Here is a 25,500-nt window from a genome sequence, read left to right as displayed (position 1 = left end):
TTATTGACTTTGTATTCTATTGGCAGTCACAAAACTCTTCTGAACGACATCTTAGATAAATAACAGGTTAACTATTAACCTTTATTTAATGCAGGTTTTGAACCGTATTCTTTGAAGGAGACGATTATATTCAAATCAATCTGTATTGACATATCAATAAAAAGTTTTTGTCCAAATGCACAGATTGCCACCTTTGATAATAGACGACTCATATATACATATACATACAAATGCACACACACCCACACACATATAGTGCCTAAGTTGCCTACGTTTGCCGCTAGGGGCGCTGTTCCAACTGCATTCAAATTTGAGTTAACTTTTACGCTATCGAGAACGTTAAAAAACTAGCACTAAGCACACGGCTGTCACCGCGTCGTCTGACTTAACGTTGCTACGATAACATTAATGTTCACATATATGACGAAGTTATCTTATCGGTATTAGAAGCGTTGCCCTGACATTTGTTACGGTTCCATTGCTGCCTGAGAAATGAAATTTTAATTCTAAAACTTACTAAAATCTATGGGGTGAGTCAGACCTCCGTTGTCTGTTGATTCCTGCAACAACGAATTAGAGTTTGAAATAGAAAAACTAATGTGGAACGTTCAGATCAAGTTGTTTAACTAGACAGTAGTTTATGGCTTCATCAACCTGTTCGTTCTAGCGCGGTGCCATGTGTGGTCATGTCAACAATAACATAAACAATAATGTGTAATATCGCTAGCTTGCTACTGACGGAAGTGCAACTTCTCTGCCGGTAGAAAGAGGTAGTTCTTATCCGTTTCTTTTTCTATAACATTTCCAACGAGAAACCTTCAAAGAAATTTAACATCGAAGATTACTTATTTTACTGGTGGTAGGACCTCTTGTGAGTTCGCACGGGTAGGTACCACCACCCTGCCTATTTCCGCTGTGAAGCACTAATGCGTTTGGGTTTGAAGGCAGTTTGTTGGGGCAGTCGTTGTAACTGTACTGAGACACTGACTAAGATGTATATGGGCTCCATGAACCACTTAGCACCAGGTGGGCTGCGAGCTCATCCACACATCTAAGGGAAAAAAAGCTCGCTAATAGCAGAAGTGCAACTTCTCTGAGGGTAGAGAGAGGTAGTTATTATCTGTTTCTTTTTCTATAACATTTCCAATAGGAAACCTTCAAAGAAGTTTAACTTCTAAGATGTGGTTAGTTTCTTGGCGACTGACCTCGAGCGGTAGATGCACGAGCGTGGGCGCGACGGCTCCGTTGCGTGCGGGCGCGTCGGGCTCCAGCGCGCGGCGCAGCGGGTCGTCCCACGCGTCCGGCTGCTCCGCGGGCAGCTCGTCGTTGGACGTCGACACGTTGTCCGACGCCTCCAGCTCCTGCTCCTTCAGCCTAATGGTGACGCGGTGTTGGATAATGCACACGCTAAACCTTTTTTTATGATTGAATGATTACTGGTGGCCTGGAGGCCTTTCCAGTTTCATCAGGACAGGTGGGCGAGCAAAGGCTCAGCAGTACGTTGAACTCTAAGTCAGCGGGGTCTATGCCTATATCTGCTTATAGCTATTAACAGGTCAAGGACCGAGACTTTTTTTGCGATTTTTGCCAAAAGTAATTAGATGCATAGCGACGCTTGAAAGGCACACGTGACTAAGCGAGAATGCGTGAACTTTACAGTAGACTAATTTAAAGTTGAAATACCTGAATCTTTTAATTATTTTAACGAATCTAGCTGTAGGATTGAAATGATTTTAATAGACCTAGAAATATATATTTTTTGCGCATCGAATATGGTTATTGCCTATCATTTATGTACAAAGCAGTGATTGTCGCTTAGTCACGTTGGCCTTTCAAGCGTCGATATGGATACAGAATAACTCAAATATGCTATTCCTACTTTGTTTTTTGTCTATACATTTATATTGTCGAAAAGTTCCCCTTTAATATGTTATAGCTACTAGGCTAGATGAGCCATGGGGTCCGCGTTTCTTACATATTCAATAGAAAACTTGCGGTCAAGGGTATTCTAGGCAGGTGAGTTGGGGCGGTCTCAAGGGACCGCTAATTTTGTTTTGGCAAAGTAATGGTATCCACCCACAGGGACCGCTCCGGTCCTTAACCTGTTAAGCTTTTGTGTTTAACTTTCATATATCTAAAAGCGCGCAAACCCAAAAACGGATGGGATTATTTCCACACCATTCACGATCATTAACAAAACACAATCTAATTAACAGTCAACTTATACATTTTATAAAGAAAGGTAGGAGATACTGAATGGGTTTAAGCGAGTTTTTAAGAGCCCCTAAGACGCAATGAATAATGAAATTAATTTGGACTACTGTAACATAATACGAGCATCGCTGCCGTATCTTTATTATGACCATATTAATGAAGTATGACGTCATAATTCAATACTGTGCTCTAAAATGAAATGTATGAAATTCAAACTTCCAGTTTGGGGGTTTTCAATTTACTTTTCGTTGGCAACCCGCATCTATTGTTATATTAAACAAAAAAAAGTCATAGATTATTTTTCTACGGTGACTATGTAAGTTTCAAACGGACACACAACGCAGACCTGTTGAGCAGAGGGTCGGTGAGGACTCCGTTCCCGTTCTCGGCGCCGGGGTCGTCCGTAGCGACCTGCATGTCGCTCTCGGAGAGGGTGAGGGAGGGAGTTTCCTGTATCGGAGTGACCATCATCGACCTCCTGTTCTGCGGGCTGTCGAAGAACGAATACTGCAGCGCCATCTCCAGCCTGACGTATTTCTTTTGAAGCTCTTGGAGAACCTTAGTTCAAATAGAAATTAAGCTATTACATTTTTATATTGGAAGTCGTCGTGGCCTAAAGGATAAAACGTCCGGTGCATTCGTATGTAGCGATGCACCGGTGTTCGAATCCCGCAGGCGGGTACCAATTTTTCTAATGAAATACGTACTCAACAAATGTTCACGATTGACTTCCACGGTGAAGGAATAACATCGTGTAATAAAAATCAAACCCGCAAAATTATAATTTGCGTAACCTTATCCTTAATGCTTTTTTCAAAAAGGGCTTATACAGGGCGTTGTTCAATTTTTTTTTATTGCTTAGATTGATGGACGAGCTCACAGCCCACCTGATTTTAAGTGGTTACTGGAGACCATAGACATCTACAACGGAAATGCGCCACCCATCTTGAGATATAAGTTCTAAGGTTTCAGTATAGTTACAACGGCTGCCCCGCCCTTCAAACCAAAACGCATTACTGCTTCACGGCAGAAATAGGCAGGGTGGTGGTACTTACCCGTGCGGACTCACAAGAGGTTCTACCGCCAGTAATTACGCAAATTATAATTTTGCGGGTTTTATTTTTATTACACGATGTTATTCCTTCACCGTGGAAGTCAATCGTGAACATTTGTTGAGTACGTATTTCATTAGGAAAATTACCTACCGTTAAGTACTCTCCACAAGCCTTCAATTTTTAATGAATTGATTTGTAGAACCTGTGCCTCCCCCCCCTCGAGTCCCTTACCGCAATCTGCCTGTTTAGTTCCTCCTTCGAGCAGTCGTTCTCCAGTGAAGAGATGACGAGCATCTTCTGTGAAGCTATCCGAGAGCACAGCCTCTGCATCGCGCGCAGTGCTTCTGCCTCGGTCACTTGTCGGCGCCCCGACTTACTGTCGCCTGCGATGGGACCATATAAAACTAAAATGTCTGTGTGCTGCTGTGTTGCAAGATACAAAAAAACCGGTATTTAATTTCCTTTTAAAACACTCAAAGACTGGACCACTTGATAAATGTTTTGTCAACCTATCATAGTAGCCTCGCGAGGTAATACCAGCTTCAGTTAAGGCGTGGGCGAGCTCACAGGGCTCAAATCTGAGAGAATTGCTAACACGAACCCTACCAAGAGCAGTGCTTCGCAGAATCTACCAGGGGATCGGAAACGCGACCCACGATAAAGATCCGACGGGAAACTCGGTAGTCAGCCCTTGACGAATCATCTTTGGTTCTGTCTTTCGTGCAATACCATTCCATGAGGAATGTTATTGTTTGAAAGTTCTTTGAAAGATTTTTGCCAAACTGGTACTTGGGTTATTTCGTTGTGAAAAGAACTTATCTGAGCTCTTGGACATTAACTGTCAAGAGTGCCGTACTAAGTTAACGGTAGGCAGCGGTTTGACTCACCGCTGGCCTTGTTGAAGTCCACGGGCGAGGGTAACCACTCACCATCAGGTGGGCCGTACGCTCGTCTACCTAACCTACAGGGGTAATAAATAAATAAAAAATGCACCATGATTTGTCCACCGATATTTATCGATATTTACCGATATTTATATTTACCTCATTACGAGGTCAGCCATTCATTGATTCTCAAAGTTTAGTCTATTGCATGTTATCACAGCCGGTCACGGTTAGCAGTTAGTAACGACAATGCCATAGTCAATGATACTTGCGAAAATTGATATTAAAACTTGCCTCATACTAAGCACATACTAATAAAAACAACAATTGCTTGGTTTCAATGACTATGTGAACACAGTTTCTTACCAGTGATCTTTCTTCTGTATTTTGCTCTCTGGTGTCTCTCTTCCGGCGACCTGTCCATGGAGCTTGACGACTGGCCCTCCACTATCCTGGGCTGCGGAAACGACACCACAATCGGTTATTAAAACGACTCTCTAGTAAAGGTATTTTTGAGAACACATTTTAGATTCTAGACGCATTTAGGATTACTAGTGGTCCCGCAGTAGTCGAAATTAGACTATAATTAATTGAAATTATAAGTTTATACACTATTATGATTCTCTTGTCAATGATTATTATACTTCTTTAATCACAGATTTCGCCAAGACTACACTTTAGAAAAATATTAATAATGACAAACAATATTTAATCTATTCGCAATTTAACCACAGACGTCCAGAACAAAAGTTTGACAATAAATAGCATGCATGCGTGTGTGCGTCAAATACATGGTAGTGTGTGTAATGTTTTCTTTATTGATTTAATGTATTTTTTATGCATTATTTAAAAAAAATATTAGCATTGTGCACTTCTTCTCTATATACTCTTTAAGTGTGCAGATTTTCATACTCCTCCGTCCGCGCAATTTTCGTAAAAAGGGATACAAAGTTTTTGCTTCACGTATTAATATATAGATTAGTTTACCTTGTGATAGTCTTCAGTGCTGGACATATCGTCGCTGTCGTCGGGCACGGGGCCCAGCCGGAAGTTCGGCTGCGGGGGGCCGCGGGGGGGCGAGCTCTGCGGGGAGCTGCGGGGGGGCGGGCTCTCCGGGGGGAATGACTTCGGGGTGGTGGAGCTCGCGGTCTGGTACTCCTCCGCGTTCAGCGAGTCGGGACACGCCAGAGGATCTAGACTCAGACTGAGGCTGCACGGAAGACTTTTTGATTAGTATCTAAAGTAGTTGTATAATAATTTTTTTTTTGAATATTGGTGTTAGGGCCTATACAATTATCAAAAAATTATCTATAGCGTCCGGTAACTTGTTAACTTCGAATGAGCTGTAAGTTCAATTGCCATTCTTAGTGCCATTCAGGCCTGCCATAAAAAAAAATACAATAAAAACCTATCCGGATTTTCGTGCTTACTTGATTCTTTTGTCCCGGAATTCATCTCGTTCATCAGCGGAGAGTGGGTCGAGCACCTCCTCGCGAGGAGTCCTGCGCAGCACCAGCTCGGACTTGCTGCGCTTCACTCCTTCCGTGGGCGACGCTTGACTGTCACCTTCTGCACGAAAACAAAGCATATGAAGATCAGACGAGAGCTCAACACAAAGAGGTTTAAATCTCATTTATATTGTAGAGCGGATGTCCCCCATGTCCCAGGCGCGACAGTCAGGACCGGCCGTCTCGAACTCACAACAAGCACATCTCCAGTGTGCTTAGTACGAGTTTTTTAACGTTCTCGATAACGTAAAAGTTAACTCAAATTTGTATGGAGTTGGAGAGTTTATCTACGTTAGCCGCTAGGGGCGCTGTTCCAATTGCATACAAATTTTAGTTAGTTTTTACGCTAGCCGCCGGTAACTACATTCCCGATCCTGCGGACCGAATGGTAAACAGTCGACGTCGCTCTCAACACGTCATTTCGTTTCCCCCGATCCGCTAATGGAGCTTTTAGGTACCCCAAGCACCGGTCACCGTCCTTGTCGAACACGTCGCTTGCAACTAAGAGCTTGACTAGTAAACTAACCCACATACACAGCCCACTGAGTTTCTCGCCGAATCCTTCAGTGGGTCGCTTTTCCGTCCGGTGGTAGATTTTGCGAAGAACTGCTCTTGCTAGGGTTCGTGTTAGCAAAGTCGTCAGGTTTGAGCCCCGTGAGCTCACCTACTAGTTAAGGCTACTCGCTGGCTGGTCGCTCAAGACCATCAGCTTAGATTTAAAAAAAACGCTTTCGAGAACGTTAAAAAACTCGCCCTAAGCACACGGCTATTGTAATTCCTTCGGGTTTCGCGACCGCAAACTTATGCGGCCTACACGCGACCCTAAAATCAGTGGCGATATAGACGACAATAATCGTCGCTAAATCGTGAGCTTGCTCGAAGCGATTTTAGAGTTTAGGGTAAACAATAAAAATCGGGTTACTATTTGCCTGTACACGAGGTGATTTAGGGTACGATTTAGTCCACCAGTGTCTCGATATCGCAACTGCTTTTAGGGTCGTTTGTGGGCCGCAATTATGATTGAAAGATTACTGGTGGCCCGAAGGCCTTTCCAGTTTCACCAGTGCAGGTGGGCGAGCAAAGGCTCAGCCAGGAGGGGTGGGATTTGCTAACAACTGCCCGAGCGCCTCCGAAGGAGACCTAACAACTCAGAGCAATTGCTTCGCGAATGAATCTACTACCGGATCGGAATCACGACCCGCTGAGAAGATCCGGCGAGAAACTCAGCGGGCTGATGCATGGGTTAGGTTGTACTTTGACCTCTTTGTCGAGTTCGACGAGTACGGTTACCGGGGTGCCTAAGCCTGCTCCTAGTGTTAGAGCTGTAGGCGTCTAATGCAAAGGTTATTGGATCTTATGAATCCGTAAGGACGTGTCTAGGGCGTCGACGGTGACTGGCTCCTGCATGATCAGGATTCGGGGAGTAGTCAGCGGCGGGAACGATAAGGCGATTATCATGACGCATAGCCTTATCGAAGTACCGTTCCAACGCTGACTTCATGTATTTCCCAATAGATTCGTAGGTGACATCCGACGTGTCGAGTGTTGCGCACCTGTGGGCGCGGCGGGCGTGAGGTCGGCGGCGAGCGCGCGGCGCAGGCCCAGCTCCTGCACGGCCAGCAGCGCCAGCTCGGCCTGCAGCCGTTCCACCTTCACGCGCTGGTTCGACACCGACCGCACCCGGCTCTGCAGCTCCTCCTCCAGCTCCACCAGCTCTCTCTTCTGCACACCAACATATCATTTGTGTTTTTTTTTTATTGCTTAGATGGGTGGACGAGCTCACAGCCCACTGCTAAGTGCTAAGGTGCTAAGTGGTGCTAAGTGGTTACTGGGGCCCAAATACATATATATACAACGTAAATGCGCCACCCACCTTGAGATATAAGTTCTAAGGTCTCAAATACTTGTGCCATATTGGTATCCAGTACTGGGGTTCAGTACTGGTGACTAGTATTAGAGCCCAGTACTGGTGTCCAGTATTGGTGTCCAGTATTAGAGGCCAGTACTGGTGTCCAGTATTGGTGTCCAGTATTAGAGGCCAGTATTGGCGTCCAGTACTGGTGACTAGTATTAAAGGCCAGTACTGGTGTCCAGTATTAGAGGCCAGTACTGGTGTCCAGTATTAGAGGCCAGTATTGATGTCCAGTATGGGTGTGCAGTACTGGTGACCAGTATTAGAGGCCAGTACTGGTGTCCAGTATTGGTGTCCAGTATTAGAGGCCAGTATTGGCGTCCAGTACTGGTGACTAGTATTAGAGCCCAGTACTGGTGTCCAGTATTGGTGTCCAGTATTAGAGGCCAGTACTGGTGTCCAGTATTGGTGTCCAGTATTAGAGGCCAGTATTGGCGTCCAGTACAGGTGACTAGTATTAAAGGCCAGTATTAGAGGCCAGTACTGGTGTCCAGTATTAGAGGCCAGTATTGATGTCCAGTATGGGTGTGCAGTACTGGTGACTAGTATTAGAGGCCAGTACTGGTGTCCAGTATTGGTGTACAGTATTGGTGTCCAGTATTAGAGGCCAACACCGGTGTCCAGTATTGGTGTCCAGTATGGTTGTCCAGTATTAGAGTTCCAGTACTGGTGTCCAGTATTAGAGGCCAATACCGGTGTCCAGTATTGGTGTCCAGTATGGTTGTCCAGTATTAGAGTTCCAGTACTGGTGTCCAGTATTAGAGGCCAGTACTGGTGTCCAGTATTGGTGTCCAGTATTATAGGCCAGTATTGGCGTCCAGTACTGGTGTCCAGTACTGGTGACTAGTATTAGAGGCCAGTACTGGTGTCCAGTATTAGGGGCCAGTACTGGTGTCCAGTACTGGTGACTAGTATTAGAGGCCAGCACTGGTGTCCAGTATTAGAGGCCAATACCGGTGTCCAGTATTGGTGTCCAGTTCTGGTGTCCAGTATTAGAGGCCAGTATTGGCGTCCAGTACTGGTGACTAGTATTAAAGGCCAGTACTGGAGTCCAGTATTAGAGGCCAGTACTGGTGTCCAGTATTAGAGGCCAGTACTGGTGTCCAGTATTAGAGGCCAGTATTGATGTCCAGTATGGGTGTGCAGTACTGGTGACTAGTATTAGAGGCCAGTACTGGTGTCCAGTATTGGTGTACAGTATTAGAGGCCAATACCGGTGTCCAGTATTGGTGTCCAGTACTGGTGTCCAGTATGGTTGTCCAGTATTAGAGTTCCAGTACTGGTGTCCAGTATTAGAGGCCAATACCGGTGTCCAGTACTGGTGTCCAGTATGGTTGTCCAGTATTAGAGTTCCAGTACTGGTGTCCAGTATTAGAGGCCAATACCGGTGTCCAGTATTGGTGTCCAGTATGGTTGTCCAGTATTAGAGTTCCAGTACTGGTGTCCAGTATTAGAGGCCAGTACTGGTGTCCAGTATTGGTGTCCAGTATTATAGGCCAGTATTGGCGTCCAGTACTGGTGTCCAGTATTGGTGTACAGTATTAGAGGCCAATACCGGTGTCCAGTATTGGTGTCCAGTACTGGTGTCCAGTATGGTTGTCCAGTATTAGAGTTCCAGTACTGGTGTCCAGTATTAGAGGCCAATACCGGTGTCCAGTATTGGTGTCCAGTATGGTTGTCCAGTATTAGAGTTCCAGTACTGGTGACTAGTATTAGAGTTCCAGTACTGGTGTCCAGTATTAGAGGCCAATACCGGTGTCCAGTATTGGTGTCCAGTATTATAGGCCAGTACTGGTGTCCAGTATTAGAGGCCAATACCGGTGTCCAGTATTGGTGTCCAGTATTATAGGCCAGTATTGGTGTCCAGTATTAGAGGCCAATACCGGTGTCCAGTATTGGTGTCCAGTACTGGTGTCCAGTATGGATGTCCTGTATTAGAGTTCCAGTACTGGTGTCCAGTATTAGAGGCCAATACCGGTGTCCAGTATTGGTGTCCAGTATTATAGGCCAGTATTGGCGTCCAGTACTGGTGTCCAGTACTGGTGACTAGTATTAGAGGCCAGTACTGGTGTCCAGTATTAGGGGCCAGTACTGGTGTCCAGTACTGGTGACTAGTATTAGAGGCCAGTACTGGTGTCCAGTATTAGGGGCCAGTACTGGTGTCCAGTATTGGTGTACAGTATTGGTGTCCAGTATTAGAGGCCAATACCGGTGTCCAGTATTGGTGTGCAGTACTGGTGACTAGTATTAGAGGCCAGTACTGGTTTCCAGTATTAGAGCCCAGTACTGGTGACTAGTATTAGAGGCCAGTACTGGTGTCCAGTACTGGTGTCCAGTATTAGAGGCCAATACCGGTGTCCAGTATTGGTGTCCAGTACTGGTGTCCAGTATGGTTGTCCAGTATTAGAGTTCCAGTACTGGTGTCCAGTATTAGAGGCCAATACCGGTGTCCAGTATTGGTGTCCAGTATGGTTGTCCAGTATTAGAGTTCCAGTACTGGTGTCCAGTATTAGAGGCCAGTACTGGTGTCCAGTATTGGTGTCCAGTATTAGAGGCCAGTATGGTTGTCCAGTATTAGAGGCCAATACCGGTGTCCAGTATTGGTGTCCAGTATGGTTGTCCAGTATTAGAGTTCCAGTACTGGTGTCCAGTATTAGAGGCCAGTACTGGTGTCCAGTATTGGTGTCCAGTATTAGAGGCCAGTATGGTTGTCCAGTATTAGAGTTCCAGTACTGGTGTCCAGTATTAGAGGCCAGTGCTGGTGTCCAGTATTGGCGTCCAGTACTGGTGTCCAGTACTGGTGACTAGTATTAGAGGCCAGTACTGGTGTCCAGTACTGGTGACTAGTATTAGAGGCTAGTACTGGTGTCCAGTATTAGAGGCCAGTACTGGTGTCCAGTACTTTTGTCCAGTACTGGTGTCTAGTATTAGAGGTCAGGACTGGTGTCCAGTATTGGTGTCCAGTATTAGAGGCCAGTACTGGTGTCTAGTATTAGAGGCCAGTACTGGTGTCCAGTTTTAGAGCCCAGTACTGGTTTTCAGTATTGGTTTCCAGTACTGGTGCCCAGTATGTGTGTCCAGTATTGGTGTCCAGTATTAGAGGCCAGTATTGTATCATGTTGTAAAAGCTCACAGCAAACCTTTTTAAAAATATACCGTGGACTTTCCAGCAGGACTCTGCACCTGATTACAAGGCACGAACTACCCAAGCTACAACGGCTGCCCCACCTTTCAAACCGAAAAGCATTAGTGCTTCACGGCAGAAATAGGCAGGGTGGTGGTACCTACTCGCGCGGACTCACAAGAGGTCCTACCACCAGTAATTTTACGCAAATTATAATTTTTCGGGTTTCATTTTTATTACACGATGTTATTCCTTCACCGTGGAAGTCAATCGTGAACATTTGTTGAGTACGTATTTTATTAGAAATATTGGTACCCACGTGAGATTCGAACACCGGTGCATCGCTCAACACGAATGCACCGGACGTCTTATCCGTTAGACCACGACGACTTACGAAACTGTAAGTGTATGTAAACTCGTATGTAAACGAGGCGACTCACATGCCGGTCGACGGTGTCCTTGATGCTGGTCGCGGTGTCGGGCTCGCACTGACGCAGCAGGTGCATCAGGCTCTCTGTGCTGGTCTCCGATGCGGGACTGTCCGGACTTGGCGTTGAACTCTGAACAAACCAAACGAACGACTTTTAGAGTATTCGCAACATCGGATATTTTTTACCACGTGAGCGCGTACCATCGATAGATCGACTCTCTTTTAATGCGTATTAAATGCGGAACGTCGGAATACCGACTATTTGCGCCGTTTCGCTATAGGTATTAGGTATTGACGACCTGTACGGTTTTTTTATAGCTTGAATGGGTGAACGAGAACCACTTAACATCAGATGCAATTCACTCAAATATGCTTATTGAAGATTTAAACAGATCTATATTTTTTTTCTTTAACACAAAAAAATAATGTTTTTTTACATTGAATCTTATTTATTTTACATATATTATACCCTTACTCTTTTACTACAGTGACTTTGACCTCTCGATCAAAGCTCGTCATTAAACTATTATTTATTTCATCTTTATAATATTTTAGATAGAACTTTAGATTAACTTTAGATTTTAGAACTATTTTTCTTTGACTAAACACACACACATCACACTACTGACTGAAACCGTACTGAAAAAACAAAACGTACAAAAATGAACTTTATGAGCATCTCGTTGGTTCTATATGTTTAAAATTTCGAAATTTAAAAGTTCGAAAATACTGACATACTTTACGGATATAAGGACATAGCTTTGTTTGTTGATAACTAAAAATAAAAGCAAGCAAGCAAGCGAAAAAAAAAGCTAAAGCCTTCATCAAACTGTGAAATATAAGGGCATTTTGCGACAGATGGCGGTGTGTACGCAGGCCAAATCTGTACCCCATTAAAATAATTACGAGTTATATAAACAACGATTCCTTCTGCTCTTCGTAAAACAAAATCAATTCCAATCGTACCTTGAAAAGTCACACAATTAATATAGGAAACATTATTAGCCTGCTCCTCCACCAGAAAGCATAGGACCGAAAGCCTACCTCGATTTTGCCGCTCTCCACTAATTCCCTGATGATATTCTTGGCGTAGTCCTCCAACTCTATCCTCTTGTTTTCGATCCTCGATCTGAGTTCCAGCATGCGCGATTCCTCGGTCTCCACCTAAGCGCGGTGGAATTGCAACGAAAAATAAAATATGGCGGGAAATGGGATACGCAAAAAAAAACAAAATGGCGGAAGGAGTTCTGAATTTCTTACGTAATACGTTTGATAAGGCCAACAAGTTATTAATTACTTTTCCAAAGCGTATTGCAAACTAATGAAATTTATTACATTACGTAAAATTATAAAATACTAGCCGTACTCGCCCGCTTCGCTGGGCATTTAAAATTAACATTATTTATTGTCATTATTATTAGGGAGTTCAACACTCATATAAATATTAGCCTGTCCATCAAGTACACTTATTTTCTACATGGATACCAAGTTTCAAGTCAATCGGATGCATGGTTCAGTAGTTATAACGGAACATCCGTATAAACCACTGTAGGTTTATATATTAGTATAGATAATCTAGGTATTCACGAGAATAGATCGACAAATACTACGAGTGTCCAAACATAAATCGAATAGGCGAACCGAAGCGTGTGTTTTTTAAATGTATATCATAAAACCAAAGCACGGTGTATTCTAGGAGTCTTGTAACTGACTCACAAAGCTCAGGTAACACATTACGAAAAAGATAACATGATAGCACCGAGAAAATTGAAATACGAAAATTTACATTTATTAACTGCTGTCCGAACCTTCAAACAGGAACACTTTTTTATGTTTGAGTGATTACTGATGGCCCGGAGGCGTTTCCAGTTTTACCAGGACAGGTGGGCGAGAAAGGGCTCAGCCAGGGGAGTGGCATTTGCTAACAGCTACCCGAGCGTCTCCAAAGGAGATCTAGCAGCTCAAGAGTAGCCGCTTTACGAATGAATCTACTACCGGATCGGAATGGCGACCCGCTGAGAAGATCCGGCGAGAAACTCAACGGGCTGATGTTTAGGTTAGGTTGTACGTCGACCTCTTTGCCGAGTTTGACGAGTACGGTTACCGGGTCAAACAGGAACACGTGAGTGCTTCGCGCTAGAAACGATCAAGATGGCGGTATTGACTGATGCCGGCATAAATACGTCCTACCACCACCAATAACGCAAATTTATACATCACGCGTTTAGATTTTTATTAGACGATGTTATTCCATAAATTATTTGCGTAATTATTGGTGGTAAGACGTCTTGTAAGTCTGCCCGTGTAGGTACCACCACCCCGCCTATTTCGGCCGTGAAGCAGTAATGCGTTTCGGTTTGAAGGGTGAGGGCAGCCGTTGTAACTATACTTGAGACCTTAGAACTTGTATCTCAAGGTGGCTGGCGGCATTTACGTTATAGATGTCTATGGGCTCCGGTAACCACTCAACACCAGGTGGGCTGTGAGCTCGTCCACCCATCTAAGCAATAAAAAAAGACGTTAGCAAACTTTCCAACTCCATACAAATTTGAGTTAACTTTTACGCTATCGAGAACGTTAAAAAGCTCGCACTAAGCACAGAAGGCATTCAGTGGGCACGTATTGGTGGCTAAGTCTTGCTTGCTTTAGACGCACTGCAAGATCCCACTTTGAGGAGTAGCTTTACGACTTCAATGTAACAGATTAAAGAAGAACAATGTAACATAAAACACTCAAATATCAACAAACAGAACTAACCTGAATCACACTTATTAACCATTCAATTAAATCATTTAATAATTCAATATATTTGCTGAATTTCGCAACTCACTTCAAACTCAACACTACTCACTCATTAAAGTAATTATGAACTCTAACCAGTTTATTATAAGTAGCATTACTACATGTAGGTACGTGCGATCGTAACGCGAACGAAAATGAAAGTGTCGCGAGTGCGTGTGAAACGAGACAACAATAAAAACAGTCGAACAGTGTGTGTCGCAAATGTATACAAGAACTAATGGTTCTCGAATTCCCTTTTTAATTTTTTTTTATTGCACAGATGGGTGTATGAGCTCACAGCCCACCTGGTGTAAAGTGGTTACCGGAGCCCATAGACATATTCAACGTAAATGCCGCCACCCACCTTGAGATGTGAGTTCTAAGGTCTCAGTATAGTTACAACGGCTGCCCCACCATTCAAATCGAAACGTATTACTGCTTCACGGCAAAAATAGGCAGGGTGGTGGTACATACATACCCGTGCGGACGCACAAGACGTCCTACTACTAGTAATAAAATTCGATTTCTATATTCGATTCTAATTCACTCATTTTATTTCAAAACACTTTTAACTATTAAAGACTATATAGTGCAGACACAAAATAAATTTGAAGTGGATTTTTTTTATTGCTATTCTTGGACTGAACTCAACGCTCATCTAGTATTAAGTTGATACTAAAGCTCAGAGACATGAAGCCTATATCGCAACTTATGCCGGTGACCTATATTTAAAACTGTACTTTCCAGTTTCTAGCTTCCGAAGTCGCCAGTATAACTTATCATGATTAAAAATAAAAATAAATCGATTTAATATGAGAAGTGATCGAGACACATTAGTTCGGGTACTTTTGAAATAATAAAGCAACATGAAGTGTAATTATAATAATTTACACTTGTGTAGGAAGCGAAATTAACTTTGGTTATCATTAATCATTGCAAAAAAGTATGAAAAACTGACAACGGTACAGTTAGCAGAAAAAGTTTTAATGTCATTTGAAGAATTTATTTTCAACGTCACTAGGGAAGGTTGAATTTTTTTTAAATTTCGTATTTATCTCCATATCTCTACGCTTTCTTAATTTGATACGACATATATACATTAATTACTTCATAAAATTCATATTTGGTTTACGGAAATACGATCGCGTATCTAAATTGCGGGCTAAGCTCAAGTGATTACCAATTCGCCTATGCCGTAATACTTATGTCTTTTCTTTACTATATACTGTGCTCTCTTTTACCCCTATATCGAGACTTATCTCAAAGAACGTTTCGAGTTCCACATAATCATAGGTTTTTTATCATTTTTCCGTGAGATCATCGGCTAGCCTGAGACTAAATGAAGAATGTTTGAATGTTGCAATAAAGTATATTTTCTCTCTCTCTCTCTCTCTCCTCTCTTTCTCTCTCTCTTTCTCTTTCTCTTGTATGATTACAGTTAGTTACTACTGCTGTATGATAACTGAAACACTGCCTGTTAAATTAGCGAATGTGGATCGGCGACGGTGAGTTCATTGATCCGAGTTTTTTACGATTCTTCACGACCTTTATTATTACTTTAACTCTACAGTCCGAAATGAGGGTAAGATCATAAAACTATAACCTAAATTAAGACATACGAATTAATTTATTTTATTTATTATTAATTAGTATTAAAACCCGATGTGCAGTGACTGTTTTGGATTGTGTGTAACACATTAATTTGTTGACTCTACTTGCGCTTCCCCTGTCGTACCTTGATGGTACTATGACAGAAACCTTCCCAGGAGTTGCTCCGGATCAATAGCTTAAGAAAACACAGATACAAATGTGTACATGTGAGTTAATAGTTTAAGAAATGATACTCACACATCCCTGATGAGTGTCGCTGAGCCCCCTGAGTCTCTGCGTCCTGGCCGCCAGCTCCCTCTGCCTGCAGCGCAGCGCCCTCCTGCGGTTGGTCCAGCCCCGCTCCAGCGCCCTCCAGTCCCCGGACAGTCTCCTGCAGGCCGCCGCGTATTCCTTCTCCATCGCCTCGCGTTCCTACCGGACGGTCGACGGTCAACATAGGTAGGCACAGTCTGCGTCATTTCTCACTTTTATTATCATTATTGAAAATTGGTGAGTAAAAATTAACCCTTCGATCCATGTAGGTCACCGGTGCCCTACGCGGCGCACTGAAGTAATAATATCGATTGCTGTTTTTAAACGCTTAAGTTGTTTAACTTTGCCTTTTTTTGTTTGTTATTCTATGTTTTAGTCATTTAGGTCTTCATTCATCTTCGGTATCTTCGGATTCATCTTTCCCAGAGTCTACTAGATATTCCGGCGCCTTAGTAAGAAGATCGGAGAGAGAAATCGACATAATTGCTTCAGTGCGCCACGTAGGGCACCGGTGACCTACGTGGTAGGCAGAGAGTTAAACGAACTTAAAGATCGAATGTTAATCTATAAAAAAGTAAAACAAATACTTACACAAACAAAAAAGTTCTATTCTGAGTCAACCACACAAAAAAAAACATTACTGATTTTGTTGATAAATATATGCGTTACAGAGATTTACCTATATATTATTTATTTTAGTTAATCTGTTTTGTTCCCTGTTCCTCGATATTAATACGAACGTCAAAATGTATGACACTGAATTTGACGATTAAAATAGTGTAGTGCGGTTGAAACACCCCCCCCCCCCGTGATATTTCATCGTTATTAACACTATTTGTCCTAAGACTTCACAGACGCCGTCGAATGACATTTCTTTCAATGTAACCAAAAATCTGAGCGACCTGTGAAGGACTACAGTAACCGCTTCATATTAGATGATCCGTGAGCTCGTCTGTCGATCGATACCAATACATATAAACACCTCGTCAAGTTTCTTTTGCGCCTGCAGGAGCTCCTCCCTCTCCGCGTTCCACCTGCGCTGGCGCTCCTCCTGCTGCATCAGGAACTGTTGTCTCTCTCGCTCCAGCTCGGCGCGCTGTGCCTCTATACGCTCGCAACGGATCTCGCTTTCTAGATCCCTATATTAAAATACTTCTATTAAATCATCTCTTTTTCCCTACCTAAGCTGATGAAGCCTTAAGAGGCAATGTCAGCGTAACCGGGCGTGTCCCCTACTCTGGCGGGGTTCTAATCCCGGACGGAGATCGGACGTCGGGTGTAAGAGAGCAGAGGAGTCGTTTAGGGCGGTGGGGCCGTAAAATTCTTTGGGCCCGCGGTCTGCTCCCAACACCTTGCAAATCTTCAAGTCCCACATACCCCGCACCGACCTCGTAGGAGGTTTGGCCCCGACCCGAAAAAAAAAACGTAACTGGGCGCGTAGGTGAGCTCACGGGGCTCAAACCGGGAGTGTTGCTAACACTGGCCCTCGCCAGAGCAGTGCTTCGCAGAATCTACCACCGGATCGGAAACGCGACCCACTGAGAAGATCCGGCGAGAAACTCAGTGGGCTGTGTCTATGTTAATTTACTCGTCGAGCCCTTCGTCGCAAGGGACGGGTTCGGCGAAGACGGTGACCGACGCTTGAGGTAACTAAAAGCACGGTTAATATATCGGGAGGATCCGTAATGACGTGTTTAGAGCGGTGTTTACCATTGAGTCCACAGGATCGGGTATGATAAATCATCAGTAAACATGTATGGTATGGTATGTTCGCTCGGGTAGACACCACGGGTGTCACTATTTCTATTGCGACGACCAGACAGCGAGTTCGTTCACATTATAGGTACTAAATAAAGTTCGCAATAATGTGGCTCAAAGGACCAACTTACACACCGCTACCACAAAAAAGTAAGACCCCAATAAGCATCGTCATCGCAGTACAGCAGTTTAATTAAACTGTGCAATTGCAAAACTTTGTCCCGAACAATGTACCTATTTAAGGATCTGTTTACCAGTTTTTTTTTTATAATTTTACTTGCTCTAGTCTAGAACTTTAAGCAATGGTTAAAAAAAAACTTATGTTAAAAGGAATGTTATCTACCCAACTTTGCCTATACAAAGTTACAACATAAACAGATATCTATATGTCTGTTTATGTTGTTGGCAGGCCGCGCTCTTTACATTGCTGATGTTCATGAGCGACAGTGACTGTAACATCAAATAGATATTCTGTTTGCTACAAAGACAATAAAAAACAATAGGTTTGACAAGACGAAACAATGTAATTCGACCTTGTCTATTGTCAAAATTCACTTCTGCCGCGCCGATATTGTTTATTTGTTCTCGTTGCAGGATCTCGGTCACCGTCCTAATTAACCCATAGACACAGCCCACTGAGTTTCTCGCCGGATCTTCTCAGTGGGTCGCGTTTCCGATCCGGTGGTGGATTCTGCGAAGCACTGCACTTGCTAAGATCAGTGTTAGCAACACTCCGGTTTGAGTCCCGTCAGCTCACCTACACACGTTAGGGCGAAGCTGAAATAGCCTCTCAAGGCTATCAGCATAGGTAGAAAAAAAGAAAAAAATAACGTTGCAGGTTAGACAGTGCAATGCGATGACGTACGAGAGGGCGCTGGAGTTGAGGTTCTCGGTGCTGGCCGCGAGGTCGGTGGTGGACCAGGACAGCAAGGAGAGCCGAGACAGGTTCATGTTGGCGCTGCCCTCCTGGCGCAGCTTGGCCGCCTCCGCGGGGTCGTTGTACCGGAACATGTTGGTTCGGCCCAGGAGAAGAATGCAACCTATAATTATTTTCCACAAATAGAAGGAATAATAAAGTAGACGATTGGCAATTTATTTACATTTCTATAAATCTTATATCTTCTAAATATGGATATATTAAGCTTATGTTAGGAGCATCCATTATTTAGATCAACTTGAAATTGAGAAGACCTCATTTATAGAGACCGAGCGGTCATCGATAGGGCTACGTCGGCTTTTTATGTTAAAAAAAAAACTCGTGTGGCACTCGGGGACTGCCGCGGTAAAGCTATTGCATAGCATTTTTTATCAACTTATGCAATTATAATTAGACAATAATAATTTAATATTAAAACAATAATAAATTAAGACCAAGCTATATTTATAAACATTAACAAAAGCAAAACATGAACTGTGCCTCTCACATTCATAAGCTAGACCGCGCGAGAGAGAGATGGGCAGACTTTTCATGATGCGCATGCAGTGTGACGTCACGCCACGCGCTTATTCACAAACACTACACAAGCGCAACGTGTGAATGTTGAACGCGAGCTACACGGTAGGCGGAGTGGGGGTGTTGGGTTTTATTTTCGTTACGGAATTTCTTGATTCGGTCGCCGCGCTCAAAGCCCGCTATAAAAGTTATGCAAAAGCTTAAAATTCAGACGGCAGTTTATTAATTATTTAATATTAATTTAGGCAATAACATTAAATATTAATTTAGGCAATTTTAAATACTCTCGTGTTAGGGATTCCCCGAATATTTCGCTGTGTATTAACAAACACTATGAGATGGTTTTAGCTATCTCAGTGCAGCGCGGCACGAGCACACGTACCTTGGCTGAGTTTGGCCGGCTTGTCGAGCAGCACGGTGTTGAGCCAGCAGTGCGCGCCGGCACAGGGGTGCAGCGTGGCGGTGCCGGCGCACAGCGTCACGCGGCAGTGCAGCGGCAGCACGCCGGGGCCCGACAGCACGATGTCCGGTATCGGCGAGTGCTCCTCCGTGCCTATCAGCGTCTCGCCTTCCTGCAAATTTAGAAGATTTTTTTATCCCGTAGATCAGTAAATAAATTTTCAGCCAGGAGGATGTTGAAAGTGAATAGTGACGTCATTATTCGACAGGTTCTAGTAAGAAACTACAATCCTACAAAATTTCTGAATGGATTTTAATTTTGGTTTCGTTGGTTAGCACTATACGCTGATGGCTTTGTTAGGTAGCTAAAAAGAATCACCACGAGCAGATTACGAAGCCAACTATTTATCCTCCAAACCATCACTTGGCTGTCCTTCCCATGCAGAAGGTGACCTTCACACTTTGACATGGTATAATAGTTTGATCTTATATTATCTGCGAAGACAGACTCACCTTGAGGTGGTAGAGCGTGACGCCGGTGGACAGCAGGTTGTCGTCGATCCCCACGAGGTGCGGCATGTCCGAGTCCAGCACCACGCCGAGTCCGCTCTTCCTGAGTCCGAGAGCTTTCTGTTCCTGAAGGATCTGTTGCGTTTCTCGCCACTTCTCCGTCCACTTCTCTGTGAGGACCTTCTCTTGGGCTTCTTTGCGCTGCAACGTCGCCAGCACTCCCGGCTCGTTCTCAACAGAGCACTGTCCAACAATACAGGTAAGTTAATATAGATACCCTGGAAAACTCTTTTCAGTTTAATCACGAATTTTTTAAGACTTTATTACTTGAGCTATAAAAACGAATTTGCAATGTTTTAATAAGCAACATAATATTAGCGAAATCGGTTTGCAAAACTACAGATTCATGCAATTTCTAAATTTCGAGTCAAAGGGATTTGAGTGCGTCGTTTTTGTCTGAGAAGTCTTGTCGGTCTGATCAAAGGTAAGTAAGGCTTACATCGAAACATAATTTATCGATAAATAGGGAAGTTCGATCCAAGCCCGCGCTTCCCGAGACGTATTATAATCACGCACGTTGTCAAAACTGCGAGTCAATCACGCCCCACCAGCTCACGTCCCTAGTACAATTAGTGTAGACACCAAAAGTATCGATAGTTTTATCGATGACCAACCGAATTGTGCGTGAGCTGCGCCCGAAGCTTGTCGATCTCCTCGCGCAGCTCGCGGATGAGCTTGACGTTGGGATCCTCGTTGATGGTCGGCTTGTTGATGATGTTCTTGGCGCGGTTCGCGTACCGCAGGGTCGACAGGGTTTCGCCGTAGTTGCAGTCCGCCGGTGATATCTGATTTAAACACTTGTAAATTATAACCTAAACAAATATTGCCTTTATACGCAAACCAGTATACAGCCCATCCGGCGGTTACCATGGTTACCGTCGTTCATGGACATCAGCAATGCCAGGAGCACAAGTTGCTACCTACCATTGATTAATCCACAACCCCTGTTTGTTGAATGACATATCGTAGCGCTCGGGAAAGACAGCGGAGGGAGTTTATTCCAAAGTCGGTACGTGGCAATAATAACTCTGGAAATATAATGTGGATGAAGTCTGTGGTTCTAAACAGCAGAGGTTTAACATTAGGACACTGTTTGTAATAAATTTGGTAATTAATTCTTACTTCGTCGCGTGAATTCACAAGCGCCCACAATCAGTGCTTTCAGTGACTTAAAAAAAAAAGCCGACTGTAATTTTACTGCCAAGTTCGGTATCTGTGAGTATGGATACCAACACGAATACAACGTGCCACTTATCATTTAAGCCTCGACTCTAAGTTTAGCCTCAAATGACGTCACAAGTAACGAAGACGCCGGCTGCTCCTCGGTCCCCCCACCGCGCCCCCCACGTACCGCGGCTATCATGATAGTTTTCGAGTTTCCGCCGAGCGAGTCCTTCAGGAGCCACGTGAGCACGGAGTCCCGGTACGGAATGAAAACGTTCTTCTTCGAGCCTTTCTGTAGTTTAACTGAAAAATAGAAAAAAAAACAAATTACACACAAGCCAATATTGTAATTTCTTTATAAAAATATATATTTTTTTACACTATTTTCTATTTAAATTTATTAAAAATTTTTTTCAATTTTTTAGTTGAATTTTATATAAAGCGTGTTTTTTTAGTTTTTTTAAACTATGTATTATTTATTTTTCATTTTTTAGTTGAATTTCAATTTTTTCAATTATATTTTTTCAGTTTTTCAATATATTTTTTCAATTTTCTTTTTAATTATGAATTGTCATCGGTCCTCGATAAATCTACAAAGTTTGAATGAAATCTGGCCGTTTAAAGTGAGTCAAAATCGCGTTTAAAGGAGTCAGTTACAAACATACAAACATACAACAAGTGAAGCTAATATAAAGCGTGTAAAAATTGGAAGGATATTTTTGTAGTGCGCGTATGCTAAATAATATTTACAATTTGGCGTGTAAATTCCTTTATTTCGGGAGCCTTCGTAAAAACGTTATAATTATATATTTTATACATCTATATTTTTTATATATTGTAAGTACGTTATTAGGTTGAGATTGCTTTATTCAAAATAACTTTATCTCACTAAAATTATTATTTTTTACAATTTAAATTACTTTAATGATGAATTTAAATTAAAAAGACTAATCGTTTTGTATAATAAGGCCAGAACAACTTACTTTCCACCGTCTGACTGGATTCTGCCAAAGCCGATATGACGGATCCCAGTGTGACCAGCGACTTATTGATGTGAGCGCCTTCTACCAGCCGCTGCCCTGTGGCTCCTGTGGCGTCAGCACGTTCGCTGTGGGTAAAAAAGATGGACTAACAGGTCACTTATGGGCGGAAAAACTGAGGGTCCGGCCGGTATGAGGTGGTGAGTTTATATGTACATCATAATATGAAAACTTAAGACATGAAGTCAGAGACTAGGTTGTGTAGTACAGTGCAACCTCAATACAACAAATCAGAAGGGAACAAGTATATATTCGTTGTATCAAGTAATTCGGTAAACTGAGGTTCGTTATATTACGGTTAGGTTGATCCGCCATTTGTTATAACGGGGTAAAAAAATATAGTTTTATTCACTTCAACATTACGTGTGTACTCATCTTGTTATAGCGAACAGTTTCTACTAATAAATCATAACACATTTTTATCAAATTACTATAATATGTATTTTCTATTTAAAAACAATTAGGTAGGTAATAATTTTCCTCAAACCTGTCGAGATTGATTCGCATATTATGGAATTAAAGCTCATATAGGTGGCAACGTTATTAAAGGTTTTGGGTTTGACAAAATTCGTTATTCACAAGTCCAGTCGCTCGCGGGGCTCAAACCTGATGACGTTACTAACACGAACCCTAGCAAGTGCAGTGCTTCGCAGAATCCACCGGATCGGAAAGCGACCCACTGAGAAGATCCGGCGAGAAACTCAGTGGGCTGTGTCTGTGGCTTAATTTACTCGTCGAGCCCTTCGTTGCAAGCAACGGGTTCGACGAGGACGATGACCGGTGCTTGAGGTACCTAGAAGTACCGTTAGTGGATCGGGAGGATCCGAAATGTCGTGTTTGGGGCGACGTCGACTGCTTTCCATATTCTGTCCGCAGGATCGGGAATGTGTGGTGGAATGACAGTAGACGGACAATCAGTAGTTACAATCAGCGTCGTTTGATTTGACTATTGCTGGTGACGCACCTGCCAGCCAAGTCGACGAGGTGGACCTTGGAGACGGTCTCGCTGGGCATATTGTTGTGGCGCAGGTAGCTGGCCTGCACGAACGTGATCGTGAAGATGGCGTGCGACCTGGACGACACGTCGTTCATCTGGGTCGAGGCGGTGGTGCGGTGCAGGTTTCCGCGGTGCATGCACTCCTGCAAGCACGCACTCTGTGTGCTTTTTAACGTTCTCGATAACGTAAAAGTTAACTCGTATTCGTATGGAATGGGATCGTTTGCGTACGTTTGCCGCTGTTCCAACTGCATAAACAAAATTGGCTTAACTTTTACGCGCGAACGTTAAGAAACTCGCACTAAGCACACTGATCGAGCCTGCACAGATCCTACATGTGCGGCGGACATGTGCCGTCCATATCATCGTACAACGCAAGATATTTGACAGATGCCTGAATCTCGCTTATGACATTTTCAAGATAAGCTTACATATATACAAGTTCCGAATAAAAACGTCGTCGGTCTACCGAACAATTACGCCCGCTCAGTGGAAGATCTTTCATCCGTCATTATACATTCAGCATTGTCATATTTATCTATTGAAATACTAGAGACTACATTTATTGTTTCTCACTTGCGTCCAAAAAATTCAATAATTTTAACTAAGGTAAATTAAAAAGGTGTTAAAAATTTAAAGTGGGAAGGAAGGAAGGTGATAAGAATATAGATGGGATCTGTAATATTTAATTTTATAAATGAACATTAATTTGTTACTAGAGACACGCAAAAAAATGCTGATCGTATTTGAATGGAATTTCGGTGTTTTCTTACTAAAAACAAACTTAAAAAACTGTAACAATTAGAACCAGGAATTTTAAACATATTTAAACCTGTACCTTACACATTTGCCCTTTGCACTGAGAATTAATTGAGAGTTAATGGATCGGAAGGATCCGTAATGACGTGTTTAAGGCGACGTCGACTGTTTACCATTCGGTCTAAAGGATCAGGTATGCAGATTTGCTCCTTGTTGGACATAAGCCTTTTCTAATACGGGCAGACGAAAGGAGGACTTATGGCATGCGGTCGGCCAGAAGTTGACGAGGAAACCAAATTCGAAGTCAAAAAATGAACAACTATAAATCACCATCATCTCTTTATTCCTGTACAGTTTACATATATTGAATTGCTCACCTGTATATCATCATAATCGGAGACCAAGTGCTTGGACAGATCCTGAACGTACGGTCCCAGCTTCGGATGCTCCCTGACCCTGAGGGAGTGTCCCGCATCCGTTGACAACAGATCTTTCACTCTTTCGTTGTAGATCTCTAAGTAGCTGACCTCGGTGCGGTAGGAAGCCCCTGACTCCTTGCCGGCTGCCACGCGGGAGAATAGTTGCCGGCATATGCGCGGTATCAGACCTTGGCATTCCTGTAAAAGAGCATGACCCTCATTATCATTATAAATTGAATCAAGCTGTTTCCGAAGGTCATATGTCATTAGCCCAAGAATGCGACCATTACATTAATGAAACGCTGTAATTGATTCCACCAAGAAAATCGAATATGAATTATCAAACATATATTCATATTTAGCATCATTAATTTCCTAGATTAATTAAAATTATCAAAAGATCGAAAGGTTGCCAAAACGCTAATGACACATTTCGACTCGTGCAAATTTTCTATATAACAAAATCAATATTTTTATCTATTTCCCAAAGTCAAAAAAGTGACCTCTTTTTTAAAGACACACGTGATATCACACTTATAGGGTCTGTATATCGAAAGACATCCACTCCCAACGAATGCGGTATGAACGTAGAAGTGACAAAACCAAATAAAAGACAAGCGGATATGTGACAGCTACGGGTGTTTAATATGTGCACGAACGGTCCGCTATTAACAGGTACTTCTTCGTTTTCTCCACCTTATCCCACTAAGTGGGGTCGGCACAGCTAATTTTTCTCTTCCATTCTCTTCTATCAGCCGTCATCTCAACACTCATTCCTCTCTCTCTCTCATATCGTCATTCACACACTCCATCCATGTCTTTTTCGGTCGACCTCTTCCCCCTCTACCTTGCACTACCATTTCCATGCATCTCCTCACATCTCCTAGTCACATGCATGCTATTAGCAGGTACATTAGCACCATATTTGCATTAATCTTTATTCGACTAGCAGCATAAGCCGATTGTAAAAACCCATAAATATTATGTGTAAAATGCGTTTTGAGATACTTCATGACGCTCTTATCACGAAATTATAGCTGTTTGACGAAAGGTTGTTTGATTATCGCCATTGATACGAAGCTCACCTACTTGTGTCATTTGATACGGTGCACGTTATCGGCAAACGTTTGTTGATGACGCATTCATCAGTCGAAACTCCTGCCCTAAAGA

General features: G+C 43.0%; 1 protein-coding gene across 1 annotated transcript in view; it reads right to left on the bottom strand.

The window, feature by feature from the left end:
- LOC101739780 (kinesin-like protein Klp98A) overlaps nt 1-25,500 on the bottom strand; it is a 50,491-nt gene that overhangs the window by 8,620 nt on the left and 16,371 nt on the right. The window contains exons 5-24 of the mRNA XM_012690022.4: nt 24,289-24,528; nt 23,120-23,295; nt 22,099-22,223; nt 21,303-21,418; nt 20,566-20,736; nt 19,895-20,134; nt 19,365-19,554; nt 18,395-18,569; nt 16,754-16,910; nt 15,757-15,930; nt 12,172-12,291; nt 11,138-11,257; nt 7,215-7,383; nt 5,584-5,722; nt 5,141-5,363; nt 4,520-4,610; nt 3,501-3,652; nt 2,561-2,772; nt 1,206-1,374; nt 518-560 (exon numbers count right to left, since the gene is read on the bottom strand). Of these exons, the coding sequence (XP_012545476.2) occupies nt 518-560; nt 1,206-1,374; nt 2,561-2,772; nt 3,501-3,652; nt 4,520-4,610; nt 5,141-5,363; nt 5,584-5,722; nt 7,215-7,383; nt 11,138-11,257; nt 12,172-12,291; nt 15,757-15,930; nt 16,754-16,910; nt 18,395-18,569; nt 19,365-19,554; nt 19,895-20,134; nt 20,566-20,736; nt 21,303-21,418; nt 22,099-22,223; nt 23,120-23,295; nt 24,289-24,528 (3,202 nt within the window). The remainder of the gene's footprint in view (nt 1-517; nt 561-1,205; nt 1,375-2,560; nt 2,773-3,500; nt 3,653-4,519; nt 4,611-5,140; nt 5,364-5,583; nt 5,723-7,214; nt 7,384-11,137; nt 11,258-12,171; nt 12,292-15,756; nt 15,931-16,753; nt 16,911-18,394; nt 18,570-19,364; nt 19,555-19,894; nt 20,135-20,565; nt 20,737-21,302; nt 21,419-22,098; nt 22,224-23,119; nt 23,296-24,288; nt 24,529-25,500) is intronic.

This window comes from Bombyx mori, chromosome 25 (genome assembly GCF_030269925.1).
Source record: "Bombyx mori chromosome 25, ASM3026992v2".
Classification (NCBI taxonomy): Eukaryota; Metazoa; Arthropoda; class Insecta; order Lepidoptera; family Bombycidae; genus Bombyx; species Bombyx mori.
The sequence above is the reverse complement of the archived record's forward strand: the minus strand, read 5'-3'. Positions and strand labels throughout refer to the sequence as shown.